The sequence below is a fragment of the Crocuta crocuta genome, unplaced genomic scaffold, assembly GCF_008692635.1.
Source record: "Crocuta crocuta isolate KB4526 unplaced genomic scaffold, BGI_CrCroc_1.0 scaffold1, whole genome shotgun sequence".
NCBI lineage: Eukaryota > Metazoa > Chordata > Mammalia > Carnivora > Hyaenidae > Crocuta > Crocuta crocuta.
The window spans coordinates 5,086,509-5,101,375 of record NW_027527930.1 but is presented as its reverse complement, the minus strand read 5'-3'; the positions used below and the strand labels follow the sequence as shown (position 1 = coordinate 5,101,375).

The 14,867-nt window shown below is 33.5% G+C and overlaps 1 protein-coding gene across 4 annotated transcripts in view; it reads left to right on the top strand.

The window, feature by feature from the left end:
• Nucleotides 1-14,867, top strand: part of ANKRD17 (ankyrin repeat domain 17) — a 127,793-nt gene that overhangs the window by 75,655 nt on the left and 37,271 nt on the right. For all 4 annotated transcript variants that reach the window (XM_077750272.1, XM_077750263.1, XM_077750254.1 and 1 more), the window contains 6 exons: nucleotides 4,804-4,915; nucleotides 5,066-5,211; nucleotides 9,673-9,815; nucleotides 10,342-10,555; nucleotides 11,053-11,228; nucleotides 12,324-12,486. In XM_077750272.1, the coding sequence (XP_077606398.1) occupies nucleotides 4,804-4,915; nucleotides 5,066-5,211; nucleotides 9,673-9,815; nucleotides 10,342-10,555; nucleotides 11,053-11,228; nucleotides 12,324-12,486 (954 nt within the window). The remainder of the gene's footprint in view (nucleotides 1-4,803; nucleotides 4,916-5,065; nucleotides 5,212-9,672; nucleotides 9,816-10,341; nucleotides 10,556-11,052; nucleotides 11,229-12,323; nucleotides 12,487-14,867) is intronic.

Genomic DNA, 14,867 nt, shown 5'->3' with positions numbered 1-14,867 from the left:
GTGTAACCTGTGGCTGTTATGTTTTAACCAGAGATATAATTGTTAGTTTTTATGGAATCAAGAATTGATCCCATTAACAAAACTAAAAACTTCACCAAAATATGAAAGGATTTTTTTTAAATGCTTTTGAATAAAATAGCCATAGAAAAAATTCCTCCAAGTATAATCATGATTTTATTGAATTTGAAATTTTTATAGTGGTGAAATTTTACCTGACTATACTATTCAACCAGCTACTGCTCTATTATAAATTAATTTCTAAGAAGTTTCATGTAAATATTTAAAAAAAATCTTTAATTAAAAAAACCTTATATTTTAAGTATAGTTGCATGCTTATGTAAAAAGATTTGACTTAAATATCTGGTCTCAATATTGAGGTTTTTCAGTTGGGTTAGTGTATTATGAGTTATACTGCTTGTTATAGAGTTTACAAAGTTCCTGCTTAGAGATACTAGACTTAGAGATACTATTTGTCTAACAGCTAATTTATGGTGAAGCCATCTTTCAAACCACCCCTGCAATCTAGCTTTAGAATCTATGCTCTTAACCACTACATTATGCTACCTGCTTTTCAATTTTTTATTTTAAGTATGAACACTGATTTTAATGATATTAACCTTGTAAATTAGATTATAGAAAATAGGTCCACCACCCAGATGGCACTTTTCTTTCCTACATCTTTGCAACTTTTCAGCATTATTTCCTTGGCCATAGAGCATATTTACATTAAATCTTAATTTAAAGGAAAAGAAAAGTTAATTTTTTAATCCTTCAGCATATAAGTCTCTTTGTAAAAATGCTAATGATGAGTAAAATAGTCATACTTTAAGCTCATTTAATTGATCATTGTATGCAGAAACTAATATTTTTTACAAGGATGAACAGGGATCATGTTTAATTTCTTGAACTTGAAGAATGCTGAAGATGAGAGTTTGCACTCTTTAAGGTTCCTCAAATCTTACGTTGTGTAGCTAGAAATTGCCTTTGGTATGTAAGTGCCATAGACTCTCTACCTCTCACATGATGGTTTCACTGAATCAACTTTGTCCAGATATATTTGTTTTTATCCATTTTGTTTTATTTTGTTTAGGAGTAAGTTTTACACCCAGTGTGAGGCTTGAACTCATGACCCCAAGATCAGGAGTTGCATGCCCTAGTGACTAAGCCAGCCATGTGCCACTTTCCTGGATATTTTTAATATATTTATATTAAATTATATATAATAACATATTTAAAATATTTTAATAACATACACTATGTTGTTATCAACATTTATTTTAGGAAACATCAATAAATGATAGTTTGAAGGAATTATTTGAGACTTTTACTGAATCTTTAACATAGCTTTAATCTTTACTTTGTTGGAATAGTATAACAAAACTTGTATCTGGGTACTCTTATATACAGAAATTAGTAATCATGTAGAGACTGTTAAATACTATTGGTTTTATATGAAACAGTATACCTGGTTGAAGGTTAGAATTGAATACTGGTAAATTAAATATTTTCTGTGTTTATTGTGTGAAATTTTTATTAATCCTAACAGCCACTAAAAGTGAGAAAGCACCAGTTGTTCTGTTCATGGATTGTAAAATTTGTGTTCCAGTCCCCCTCCCTTTTTCTTATCGCATGTTTTTCATGTATTTCTGAACTGGTTGTCATTTTTATTCTCAAACTTCTAAAACTAAAAGCTTTCCTTGAGCTTGGAATAACGAATTCTCATTTCAAAATTAGAAAAATAAATACTGCCTTATGCAATTTTGCCTTTTCTCCAGTTTTTAATAGATAACATAAATCCATGATTATCTTTTAAAGAGGGTAGACATTAAATTTATTATGTATGTCAAGACTGAAATTATTAAGTATGTAAAATTATATTTTGCCTTTAACGGATAAATAGCATTTGGATATTTTTCTTTTTTCTTGTTGGTTTTGCAGTACAGAGAACAATTTCATCACAGTGATTTAGTGAGAAAAATTAAAGAGACCAGGAAAAATGAGTTAATAGTGATTTGCAGTATGCTGCCATTAAAGCATTCTTCTTTAAGATGCATGCATTCTACTTGTTTATGTGAAGTTTTAAGCAAGTTATTTAGTATTTTACTGATTATTGTCATTATTCCCTGATTTTTCTCATTCTCCCTAACTGCTGTCCTTTATTTAAAATCTTTTTTCATATTTATGTGTGACCTCTGATGTCTTTAGAGAATGAGATGTTTGGGATTATGAAGGTTATTGAAGTCTAAAACAGTTTAGCCCTAGAAGTCCTAATAATTTTCAAAGCAATTTAATTACTTAGGTATAATTAATAGATATACTTCTTTTTTTTTTTTTTTCCCCAGACCATTCAGGTATGTTTTTCACTTGCATTCCAGCTCATTAAAGGTTGCTTTTTCCATTAGTATTGCATCTGTCTTATGAGTCCTTCTTGTTTTCATTCCTACATAATTGAATAGTCATGTTGATAACTTACGGAATATTTTTATACTGAATCTAATTTTAGCATTTTTATGAGAATAGAGTCATCATAACAACATTTGTTACATACAAAATCATATATTTTATTGTATCATGGGCTAAAAGGAAATTTTCTTTAGACTGTAGACCTGAATGAGCTTTTAACAAAGCTCTGGGCATCTCTCTCCCTTTCAGGTTTCTCTTAGATATAGATACATGACAATGTATGTGGCTTCTTAACTTGTATAACATGTCTTTAGTGATACATTGCCTTTCAAAAAGCCATCAACCTAGATTGTTATCATTATTTCCTTGTTTAGTAATCTTGAAAGCACCTATTTTTTTTCTGTACCTTATTAATCATTATTAATTTTAACCTAGACTTTTGATTCAGTTAATTTGTTTCTTGATGCATTGCAAATCAGGATAGTGTTTCTTACCATTTGGGGATTGTGTAGGTGTGTATTAGAAAGGTGGAAACCTCACTTCAAGTCCTTAAATTCTTTCATTATTATCTTTAGAAGATTATCATAAGACATTAATGAAGTTGCCCACTCTTAGGTTCCCTAAGGAATTTGACAAGCCCTCTTTTCTTAGCTTTAAATATTTTTTCCTTCAACTCTCATAATACTTTGTTTACATTTCTCTCATAGTTTGAACTTAAATTTGCCTTTTGCTGTAATCACTAAGCTCCTAGTGAGCAGGGACTATATTTATTTTTTGTCAACCCTGAAGTACCTAATAGAGTACTTTGAACATAAAAGGTGCTTAATAAATGTCAGTTGAGTTGATGTTTTATAATGTGGAAAAAGCCCAATGTTTTACTAATCCACTAAAATTTCCCGTGCTCATCTTTTTCAAATTTTATTTGTTTCTTCATTCTCTATTTAAAATTGGCACTGCTTTCCTAAATTACTCTTTTAACCCCCAGAAACTCTTAGAAACCTAATAAACTTCATCATAAAATGGACTCTTCATCATAGAATTGACTCTTCTAATTGTCTGTACACTAACATAGAGAGCACATAAGGCAGATAGACTTAATGTTATATTGACCTCGGTTGGCCCTGACGTTAGGACTGCTTTATGATGGGGAAAGCAGGATTTTGATATCCAGGATCTCCTTGGTTTTTTAAGCCCATCTTTTCAGTTATTAGCCTGTATGACCATTGGAAGGTTATTTCTCTGAGCCTTTGTCTCTTTTTTTCTGAAATCAAACATAATAATTCCCTCCCTATAAACCTGAAATGAAAATCAGATACTATTACACAGTCAGAGCTGTCACTCATTTAAGTATTCATGTCCTTCTTCATTGTTGTAGTTGGTGCATCTCTCCCTTGTGGCCATCCCTGATCTCTGCAGTCAGTTGCTCTGCTCTCTGCCAGCCTCTTCTGCAGAGCAGCTTTTGCGGTCTCCCTCTTCATCACTGACTAGTAGGCTTTTTCTTATTTCTTGACTCTATCAATTTTGCCTTTTGTCTCTTGTTATTCATTTTTTTTTTATAATGGAGTTTGGTTTTTAGAGTTATTGACCTTTTGGGAGAAAATACCTTTTTGTATTTATTTCATAAATATAATAAGTATTATATAAATATGTAAACACAAATATATATTTCATATCTGTAGCTGTTTGTTTTATTAGTAATAGTCTTTTAATCTGCAACCCTGTATAGCTGTTGTCATTCATTTAACTTAACTATCATTGTTTCCTAGGCAAAGTATCATAGAGTACTCTAGTACTTTCCTCTCCAGTAGTCTGCCCCATGAATTCTAGCCATCCTGACCTCTCCAAACTCTGCCTTCTCAACTCAGGGAGATTGCCAGGCTGTTTTTGGGTATCCAGTCTGCACTGCAGCCTTGAAACTCTCTAGGCAATAAGTTGAGTTACTCATTTCTGTCCTCTAAGATCATTGCCATGCACTGCCTGTCTAAACACCATCATTTCAAATAGTTTGCCCGTTTTTGGTTTTGGTTTTGGTTCTTTGAGATAGGGAAACAAATCTTGTCTATGCTGTCTGTGCTACTCCATTAATGGCTAGAAGTAAAAATGAGTCCAACAGTGTTTAACTTAATCATGTAGTTGTAAATAGCATATAGTTGAAAATCATACTTTGTTCCCTTCATGCCTGCTTTAAGAATTGCCCATAAAGTTCAATTATTATTTTGTAGCCTTTATAAAGTCACAAGGTAGCCACTGATGGAAAAAAAAACAACTTAATATCCAAATGTTTGATATAGTAGAATGGAACGTCTGTATCTATATTTGGTATAAGTATATATTATATAACTGATGCAGTCATTTGAAAATTGTCTAATAAGCTCATCAGAAATTTTTTTTTTTTAATAGACTGAAAGTAATCATGATACGGCGCTAACACTTGCCTGTGCTGGTGGTCATGAGGAACTGGTGCAAACACTGCTAGAGAGAGGAGCTAGTATTGAGCACCGAGACAAGAAGGGTAGGGTTTACTTTTGTTAATTTTTTTTCTGGAATATTTGTATTCTGTAAGAAATATTACTTCTAGTCCTATTGTTATAGCTAGATATAATGGAAAACAGTATTCTTCTTTTGCTTAGCATGTAGTGACAAGATCATTATTTTTCTCTAGGTTTTACTCCACTTATCTTGGCTGCTACAGCTGGTCATGTTGGTGTTGTGGAAATATTGCTGGACAATGGTGCAGACATTGAAGCCCAGTCAGAAAGAACCAAGGACACACCGCTATCTTTGGCTTGTTCTGGGGGAAGGCAGGAGGTAACATTTTCCCCACTGTAATAATTGTCCATCTGTTTAGCAAATAAATATTTTAACTTTTATGATTTGATGGTAATAATGGATTGACGTCTGGATTTATCACAGTAACTGTCCTTTTACTAATAGGTAATAATTTCAGATATCAGTGTTAGCATAAGCTATTATGTCAGAAAAATCACGTTTTTATTTTTTTATTTTAAATATTTTTATTTATTTCTAGGAGGGAGAGAGAGAGAGAGACCGCATGAGCAGGGGAGGGTCAGAGAGAGAGTGCGACACAGAATCTGGAGACAGGCTCCAGGCTCTGAGCTAGTTGTCAGCACAAAGCCCGATGCGGGGCTTGAACCCACGAACCGTGAGATCATGACCTGAGCCAAAGTCGGACACTTAACTGACCGAGCCACCCAGGCGCCCCGAATCTGTAAACTCTTAATAAGCAGGGCCTATAATCATCTTTTCCTGTCCTAGAGTACCTAGCATGAAAGGTACTTAAGCTCAGCTTCTATTGCTCTCTATGTATAAGATTAGTAGGGTAGGGAATTAAGAGGATTCAGGTTTTAGTTGTTCTTTTCATCTTCCCCCACTCCTTCTCAAATCTGGAAGAAAGGTTCTCAGGTAAGATTGTATCATCTTTTCTTTTCTTTTTTTTTTTTTTTTTTTTTTTTTTTTTTTTAAGGAAGGTAGAACAGCTGGTGTATAGTCCCAAGAAGTTATAGCTTTACCACCCATTTGTATCTTCTGGCATTTAATGATCAGCTGGATAACCTAATGTTTTAAATCTGTTTTTTAAATCCAGTTGTAAGGATTTTGATTAGCCAGTTGTGCTGTCTCTATGGACTGACAGCTTTGCAATTAGGTAGTTGTCAAATCTTAGGTTTAAGAAGTACCCTGGGTCAACCAGGTCAGTTTCTTACTCAGTTTAAAAATCTTTTACTTTTTTTTTTTGCCACCCTATTATAAAGTTCACCTTATTATCAAGCCTGAATTATGCCTTCCCTAAGCTTCCCCACTATTCTTAATTCTATTCTTTGAATTAATTGAAAGAGGTTTATACTCTCTTCTATCTTGTGTCTGTAAATGTTTTACAGACATTTGAGGCTGTATTTGCCAGTTACCTGTTTTCTATTTGAAGTGTGCCCTGTTCTTTTGATTGTTAGTTTGAGGATACCTTTTCCATATTCTTCAACTTGCTGTTCTGTCCATTATGTCAGTATACCTCCTGAAATACTCTATCTAAAATTAGTCTGGTCAGTGAAGTGGTAGATTATTACCTCCCCATTTGTGCAAAACCTAAACTTTCTCCCACCCTTTGAACTCTAATCAGCTAAACCCACTTGAGTTTTTAAGTAAACCAGAAGATAAAGATGTTTTAAGAGAAAGAATAATTCTTGTATAATAATTCTTCTTGCAGAAAGAATGGGAAATCTAATAAAATGGTACATGAATAGAAAGATAGGAATTAGTGATCCTTTATCTTGTGGATTAAAAAGAATTGGAGCCTAGTGATAATACAGTCTTTTTTTCCATAAAATTTTTGTTTTAGGCAATTTATAATTTTTAAATTTATAATTTTTCTTCTTTTATATTTGGAGTAGATTATAGGTATGTGGATAGTTAGATGCACTTATTTCTAGAGATGTTCTGCATAGGAGACAACAAAGAATGTATTTCTGCTGTGCTGTTCCTTCTGGTTGATAATGTGAATACATTTGTATCATTTTCTTCCCTGTATTCAATAGTAGAGGTGATTGGTATATGAAAAGCCAAATAACAGGAAGTAAATAGTGAAAAAATAAGCTACTTGATAAATTATCTCCACTGCATCAGAAAACGTAGAGATCCCTATTAATCTCAAATTGAAATGGTATGGCAGAAAATTTTGCGATTAATAACAACATTAAATTGAAAAACTTAGGTGAGAAAGTAAATGCTTCTGTTTTGGAATATGATGAAGGTAAAATTTTGATATAACTGAAATTTTCAATCATTGTGTAGCTTGAAATAATGCCTGCTTTATATAATATTCCAGTGTTGACTTCTTTTCAAAGCGGTATTAAAACCTATAGCATACTATAATCTGAGTATTTATTGCTTTCTGGGAATAGACCATTCCCTTTGAGAGATAACTAAGGTCAGTTATCTTTGCATAATGGAATTAATAACGTTAGAAATTTGATTAGGGTTTTCTTCTTTCTTCCTTAAGGGACTCTGTAAAATTTAGCCTAATACCATTTTTAGTCTTGTGTTTATAACCTTGTCACATAAGCTACTTCCTGTTTCTGGCTCTAAAAGCAAAAAAGTGATGGACAGAAAGTCATAATCTAAAATTATTAATATCATTTTTCCTGTGAGTAAAGTTTTAGCTTATATTTTAAGATAAAGCACTTCATCAATATTTATTTGTTATTTCTCAGTATTTTAGGATATTTACTAAAACTAAGTGCAAGCTAAGGCTCTGACCTTGAACAATCCTTTTCTCTGCTTCATTTGTAAAATGAAGGTGAAAATTCTAGCACTTGTGTCAAAGAGTTGTTTTGTGCATTAAATGGCATAATGGATAAAAGATGCCAATAAGTACTCATATAAATGATAAATATTATTTAGCTATCAGGAAATGCAAATTAAGACTCCAGTGGGTTACCACCACATACCCAACTAGAATGGCTAAAATTGTAAGACTGTCAATACCGAAAAAAAAAATTTTTTTTTCCTGAGAGAGACAGCATGAGCAGGGGAAGGTTAGAGAGAGAGAGGGAGACACAGAACCTGAAGCAGGCTCCAGGCTCTGAGCTAACTGTCAGCACAGAGCCCGACACGGGCCTTGAACCCACAAAATGGGAGATCATGACCTGAGCTAAAGTCAGGCGCTTAACTGACTGAACCACCCCGGTGCCCCTGCCAATACCAGTTTTGCCAAGGATGTGGAGCAACCAGGACTCACTTACTATTGGTGGGAGTATAAATGGTACAACCACTGTAGGAAAATGTCTGGCAATATCTTATTAAAACTGAACCTACACCCAGAAATTCTACTGCTAGATGGAACCCATGAGCAATGAAAATGTATTTCTGCAAGAATGTTCATAACAACTTAATTCAGATATGCCAAAAACTAGAGACAGCAAAGCTGTTCATCAGTAGGAGAACAGATAAAGTATAGTATATTCACATCATGGGTGAATACTTGCATGCAATACACACATATGACTCTCAAACATGGATTTCATCTATATGAAGATTTAAGATAAAACTAGTCTGTAGGTGAGATTGACTGGGAAAGGGGCATAAATAAATAACAAGGATTTAAATTTAGTTTTGGGGTGCCTAGGTGGCTTAGTCAGTTAAGTGTCCATCTCTTGATTTTGCCTCAGGTCATGATCTCATGGTTGTGAGATTGAGACCCATGTGGAATCTGCTTAAGATTCTCTCTCCCTCTCTCTGCCCCTCCTCTACTCATGCCCTTTCTCTCTCTCTCAAAAAAAAAAAAAAAATTATTAGGGGCGCATAGGTGGCTCAGTCTGTTGAGCATCTGGCTTTGTCTCAGGTCATAAACTAAGGGTTTGTGAGTTCAAGCCCCGTATTGGACTTGCTGCTGTCTGTGCAGTCTACTTAGGATCCTCTGTCCCCCCCACTTTCTGTCCCACCCCAGCTCACACCTTCTCTCTCAAAAATAAACATTTAAAAAAATACTAGAATTTAAAAAATAAATTACATAAGTTTAATGCATTTGTCGATACTCAGTGATTATACACTTGTTCTGTGCTTATGTTGTAAGTTACAAATTTAATCCCCTCCCTCCAAATTTAAAACAAGTAATATTCTAGATAATGATACACTAGCTAATGTACTTAAGGGAAATTATAAGTGTCTACAGTCTACTTTGAAATGAAATGCATCAAAAAATGGACAGATGAAGGATGTAATAAAGTAAGTGTAGTAGACTCTAGGTAGCAAGTATATGTAAGTTTCTTAAACTTTTCCATATGTTTAAAATTTTTCATAATAAAATATTGGGACAAAATAAATGTTAGTTTTGCTCCAAGTTTTTAAGCATTTAGTTATTGATTATAAGTTTAAAAGAATATTTTAAAGACTTTATAATTTAAAAAATCATACCCTGTTTTGCCAGTATGTGATGAAATAACACAGAAATGCTAATTTCTAAAACAGCATTGCACAACAGCACACCGAGATCCAGCAGGTCTGAGATCCAGGGCTTTCATGAACATACTGTGCCATTTTAACAATTCCAAAAGGGATTTTAATTGAAAAGCTGGCTTTCTGTTGGCTTGTAAGAGCTCTTGCTATCATTTGAAGCTGTTTTTCTGCAAAGGATTAAAAAAAAGGAGTTTCCTCTTTTTTCTTATATAATATACTAGAAAAATAAAGAAATCAGAAATACACACTTGCAAACTGTTTTACTGTAAGAAGAAAACACAACTTTTCTTCTTTTCTTTTCAGGTGGTGGAGCTGTTGTTAGCTCGAGGGGCAAATAAAGAGCACAGGAATGTTTCTGATTACACACCTCTAAGCCTGGCTGCTTCTGGTGGCTATGTGAACATTATCAAAATATTACTAAATGCAGGAGCTGAGATTAATTCTAGGCAAGTTTTATTCTCTCCCTATAAGCCCTTTAAGAGTGTTATGACAAAGCTATTTGTAGGACACTTATATTTTTAATGCCATTTTTAGAAAATGTCTTATTACAAATTTAGAATCCAAATTGTTAGAGATTTTTAAGATTAATTTTATTTAAGTATTTAAACCTATTGGTTTAGAATTTGAAAAACTATCACCCTATTTCTTAATGGTACTAAAAGTAAACACAGTTTTTATGCTTTAGGATGGAAAGTCCATCTTAATAATAACTTAATAATTTAATAGTCACTTTTCAGCCCAAGTCGTCATGTTGGATGAGCTACAGAAAATAGGTCTAGGTGATAAAAGATTTCTAATAGAGTCTTAGTAGTATCTATTAGACTTACTAGGGCTGAGAAAAATTATTTTAAATAATCCTGCAAAATAAACAATCAAATCCTGAAATAGAATACTATAAAATTCATCCAGTTTTTCTGGGACATTTAAATTTTATATCTTTTCCTTTTGTTCTCCCCATACCTTCACCCCCAGAACTGGTAGCAAATTGGGCATTTCTCCTCTGATGTTAGCAGCTATGAATGGGCACACAGCTGCTGTCAAGCTCCTATTAGACATGGGCTCTGACATAAATGCTCAAATAGAAACCAATCGGAACACTGCCCTTACCTTAGCCTGCTTCCAAGGAAGAACTGAAGTGGTTAGTCTTCTGCTTGATAGAAAAGCAAATGTGGAACACAGAGCTAAGGTAAGGAAAAATCTGAGATTTATACTTGGATTTATTTACTGCTTCAATATTTAAGGTGTACAGTAACATACGTAAATTATAATTTTAATATTTTCTAGTAACATATCCTGCATATATATTTAGTCAGAAATCATTCTGTGTACTCAAACATTATCTCTTGAAAATGCTTCAACAACAAATTTTTATAGGAAATAATGACATATTAGGGTTATCAGCTAGAAAATATGTACTTTATGAAAGAGAAAAAAGGAAACATTTATTAGTGCTAGTTATATGCCAAGTGCTTGCATCTTAACACAAAGGTTTTACACAATAAATTGACATTAAGTAGAATCATCTTTCAGTAGATCACACTGTAACTCAGGCTTATAGTGTCAGTGCTGAAATTTAGTTGTGAATCTTGTAACAACTATATCATTTTGCTCCCTAGGTGGTTCTTTAAACATTTTAGCTCTTTTCAGTCTCATGTGTTGTTGTTTATTTTTCACTAAACCTAGACTGGCCTCACACCACTAATGGAAGCTGCCTCTGGTGGATATGCAGAGGTGGGCCGAGTTCTTTTGGATAAAGGTGCTGATGTTAATGCCCCTCCAGTGCCCTCTTCGAGAGATACAGCTTTAACCATAGCAGCAGATAAAGGGCATTATAAATTCTGTGAGCTTCTCATTGGCAGGTATGATGTTATCATGCCCTTCATACATGACTATGGTGTTACTAAGTGATTACTATTCTCTCTGGGCAAATTGTACTATTAAAATATCAAATGTGGTTACTTCTATAAAGTACAATTGCATGTTTTATTTTATTTTTTACACCTACTTCTGTCATTTCTAACCTATCTAGAGCTATGCTACATTGTCTGATTTATTTCAGTGCAACCTAGAAATACTTCTCCTCTTTCTTGAGCGTGTATACACTTTTAAAGTACTATAATAAGCTATTTGAACATCCAGCTGTTGTCATGTATATTCACATCTTCCACACAGTTTGAGTTTTCCAAAGAGTTATCTTAAAAGTCTAGCAGAAATCTAAGATTTGTTGACTTTCTTGTGTTTTTTTAAAAATTTGTTCATATTGTTTTATTTTTGTTTTAATAGCAATTAGGCCTTTTAAGTGACAGTTACGGAATTGTTTAAGGCATCAGACAGGATCCAGGGGAATTCCTGCTCTCAGTCACTTAGAAGGTGTCTACCAGTCTTCCAAAGATGCTTGTCTGTCTAATTGGATTTCTTGCTCTGACAGTCTTAAATATAGTTGCACGGTGTCCTAAGCAGTAGTATTTAGTAGTGGCTGCTATCACCTGTTATTCACCAAGAGTCTTACCCTGATGCCCACCAAATGCTAAATCTGCATTTATTTTTAGATTCATTCTTTTCTGAAGCCATATAATAAAAAATACATGGATACAAGTAATCTGAAATAGCTACAAGTGCCTTGTAGGATATTGTTTATGTTTCTTGCATATTGTTTATTTAATGTATTGATTATGCTATTAACAGGATATACTTTTATTTTTCACTAAATAAAATTTCACATTTCCTCAGGGTTGAAACCCAGAATTATGCAGTCATTAAAATAAGAAAAGCAATTATTAGCATATGATTATTTTTTAATTTGAAGGCTTTTAAATTTGATGGTTAGAAATTCTTTGTAATTCTGAGAGGCAAATGAATTTAAGTCCTTGAATATTATATATAATATTTCACTTTTACAGAATATTTGTTGTAAGTTGATAGTTGATTTTTGTTGTTATCTGTCATTCTTTTAGGGGAGCTCACATTGATGTACGTAATAAGAAGGGGAACACTCCATTGTGGCTAGCAGCAAATGGTGGACACCTTGATGTAGTTCAGTTACTAGTACAAGCAGGTGCAGATGTGGATGCGGCAGACAACCGCAAGATAACTCCTCTGATGGCAGCGTTTAGGAAGGTAGAAGTCTTTCATCCTCATTCACTTGGATGTTTTTCACCTTTTCTCAATGTGTATAGTTTAGTGATTACTAAAGACTCATTTTAAGATTTAACGGTAGTGATGAAAGCAGTAAAACAATAAACAAATATTCACTCTGATGGCAGCACTGGAAGGTAGACACAGGTATCCCAGAAAAACCATTAATATTACCCATATAGATAAGCTAAGTAAACCTTTAAAAAGTTTTCTAAGTAGTATTTCGAGAATCTAGTTGCAATCTTAATCTTTCATACAAAATGTAAGTGCAATTAAAAGTAACTAATTACCTATGGATGAATGTTTTTTTGTATTAGCACAGCAGGGAAAAAAAAATTGATTTTATTTTTAATCATTTTCTTTAGCTACTAGGAATAAGAGAATTATATAATGAAAACCCAGCTACTAATATTTTGAAATGACTGAAAATCAAATGAACTACATTCATAAGTAGAAATAACTTTTGTGAAAGAGAAACTTTGTTTCTCTTCCTATAATGCATAGCACAGAGATGTCTATAAGTAATTTGATTTAATTTGGTCTCTTAAATGCAGCTTTAATTTGTTACTGGGTAAACGATTACTATTCAGTGTTTAAAATTTGAGTTTGTCATTTTGAGACAGGTAGGTAAATTCCCTTGGTAGATTGCAAATTATTTTGCTGTATTGAAAGTTTTATGGGACGCCTGGGTGGCTCAGTCAGTTGAGCGTCCGACTTCGGCTCAGGTCATGATCTCAGCGTTCATGGGTTCGAGCCTGGCGTCGGGCTGTGTGCTGACAACTGGCTCAGAGCCTGGAGCCTGTTTCAGATTCTGTGTCTCCCTCTCACTGACCATCCCCTGTTCCTGCTGTCTCTCTCTCACTCTCTCAGAAATAAATAAAAACATTAAAAAAAAAAAAAAGAAAGTTTTAATACATAAATTGCAAGAAATCATCTTTCTCCTTTTTTGTCTTATTCTCTCTGACTGTGCTTTATACCACCTCTTCCCTAGGTATTCTAAACTACCTAGACACTGACTCTGTATGTTATTTCCTCACCAAACGTACTCTTTCTCACTACCTCTCCTCCAAGCAAGCTAACATATCATTCATCTTCCTAACCACTCCACTATGTTAGTATCCTCTTCTAGAACCTTTTCCTCCCCTCAGCCTCTGTCATCCTTCAAAATCCAATCTTAGTTTGCCAGTCAAAGCCAACATAATCTGGTGCCCTTACCGCTCATCCCCCGTTTTGAGTTTCTGATGTGGAGAGGCTTTTCTTTGCTTGATCGTTTCTTCATTACTATCTTTCACATCACCTTTGTCCTCATCTCAGGAATACCTATATCCTTCCTTATTTTTCCAGTTATTCATTCTTTGGGTATCATTTAAATCTTCCCTTCTACAAAAACTCTTCCAGTCTATTTGAGCTCACAGGATATTTAATCTCCTAAACATTGTAGAAGTTATACAATCTGTTGTTTTTATCATTCATTTTGAAAAAGTATCTGGTTACCACTCTAACATGCATATGTCTTACCTTTCCAAATAGACTTAATTCCTTAAGAACAGTGTTTATGTTTTTTATTCTTTTGTATTCATTCCATTATATATTTATTTTTTTAGTATCTACCATGTGCAACTGTAATGGTTGAGCTATTACATTGTACAGAGTACAGCAGTTGCACTTTTTCGTTTTTTAAAGAAATACATAATTTGATCAGAGGTAAGAACCACACACAGTCAGGTAACTATGTAAGGCATCCCATATAATTTAAGGCGAGTTATCAAGAAATGATGTAAATGACATTGAACTATTCATTAAAAGATAGGAATAGTTTAAAAAGATGTAGATGAAAAGGTAGAGATAGGGAAATTTACCAAATATAAACAGTCTATTTATCAAAACTAGCTAATTTATAGGTGTTGTGTTCAGAGAGCAATAGTGTTAGATTGGAGAAACTTAAGAGTCTCTTGAGTTGTGGTCTAAAGATTTTGAACTTAGTGAGCTGTGTTAACAGTGAATATTATCATAGCTCACGCTTTAGGAAAGTGTATCTTAATTTTTTTTGTACTACTAGTACAGTATTGTGCATTTAGTTTTTATCTGAAAAAAAGAACAGAATTGCTATTTCTACTCTTTCAGTGCTTAGAATTGAAATACGATGCTCACTTATGAGTTAGCTAGAAACAATTTTTTTTTTCTTTCAGACATGTCCCCATTTCTTCATACTGATTTTTGGCTTGTTGGTTTTTTATTCAGTGTTGTTTAGACTTAGATTAGGTTATTCTTTACTGTTTTGGAGGGTGGGATGAGAATGAACAGTGTAGATTTACCTATGGGAGAACCAAAGTTTGTCTCTTTTTCATTTACAGTGCAAATGA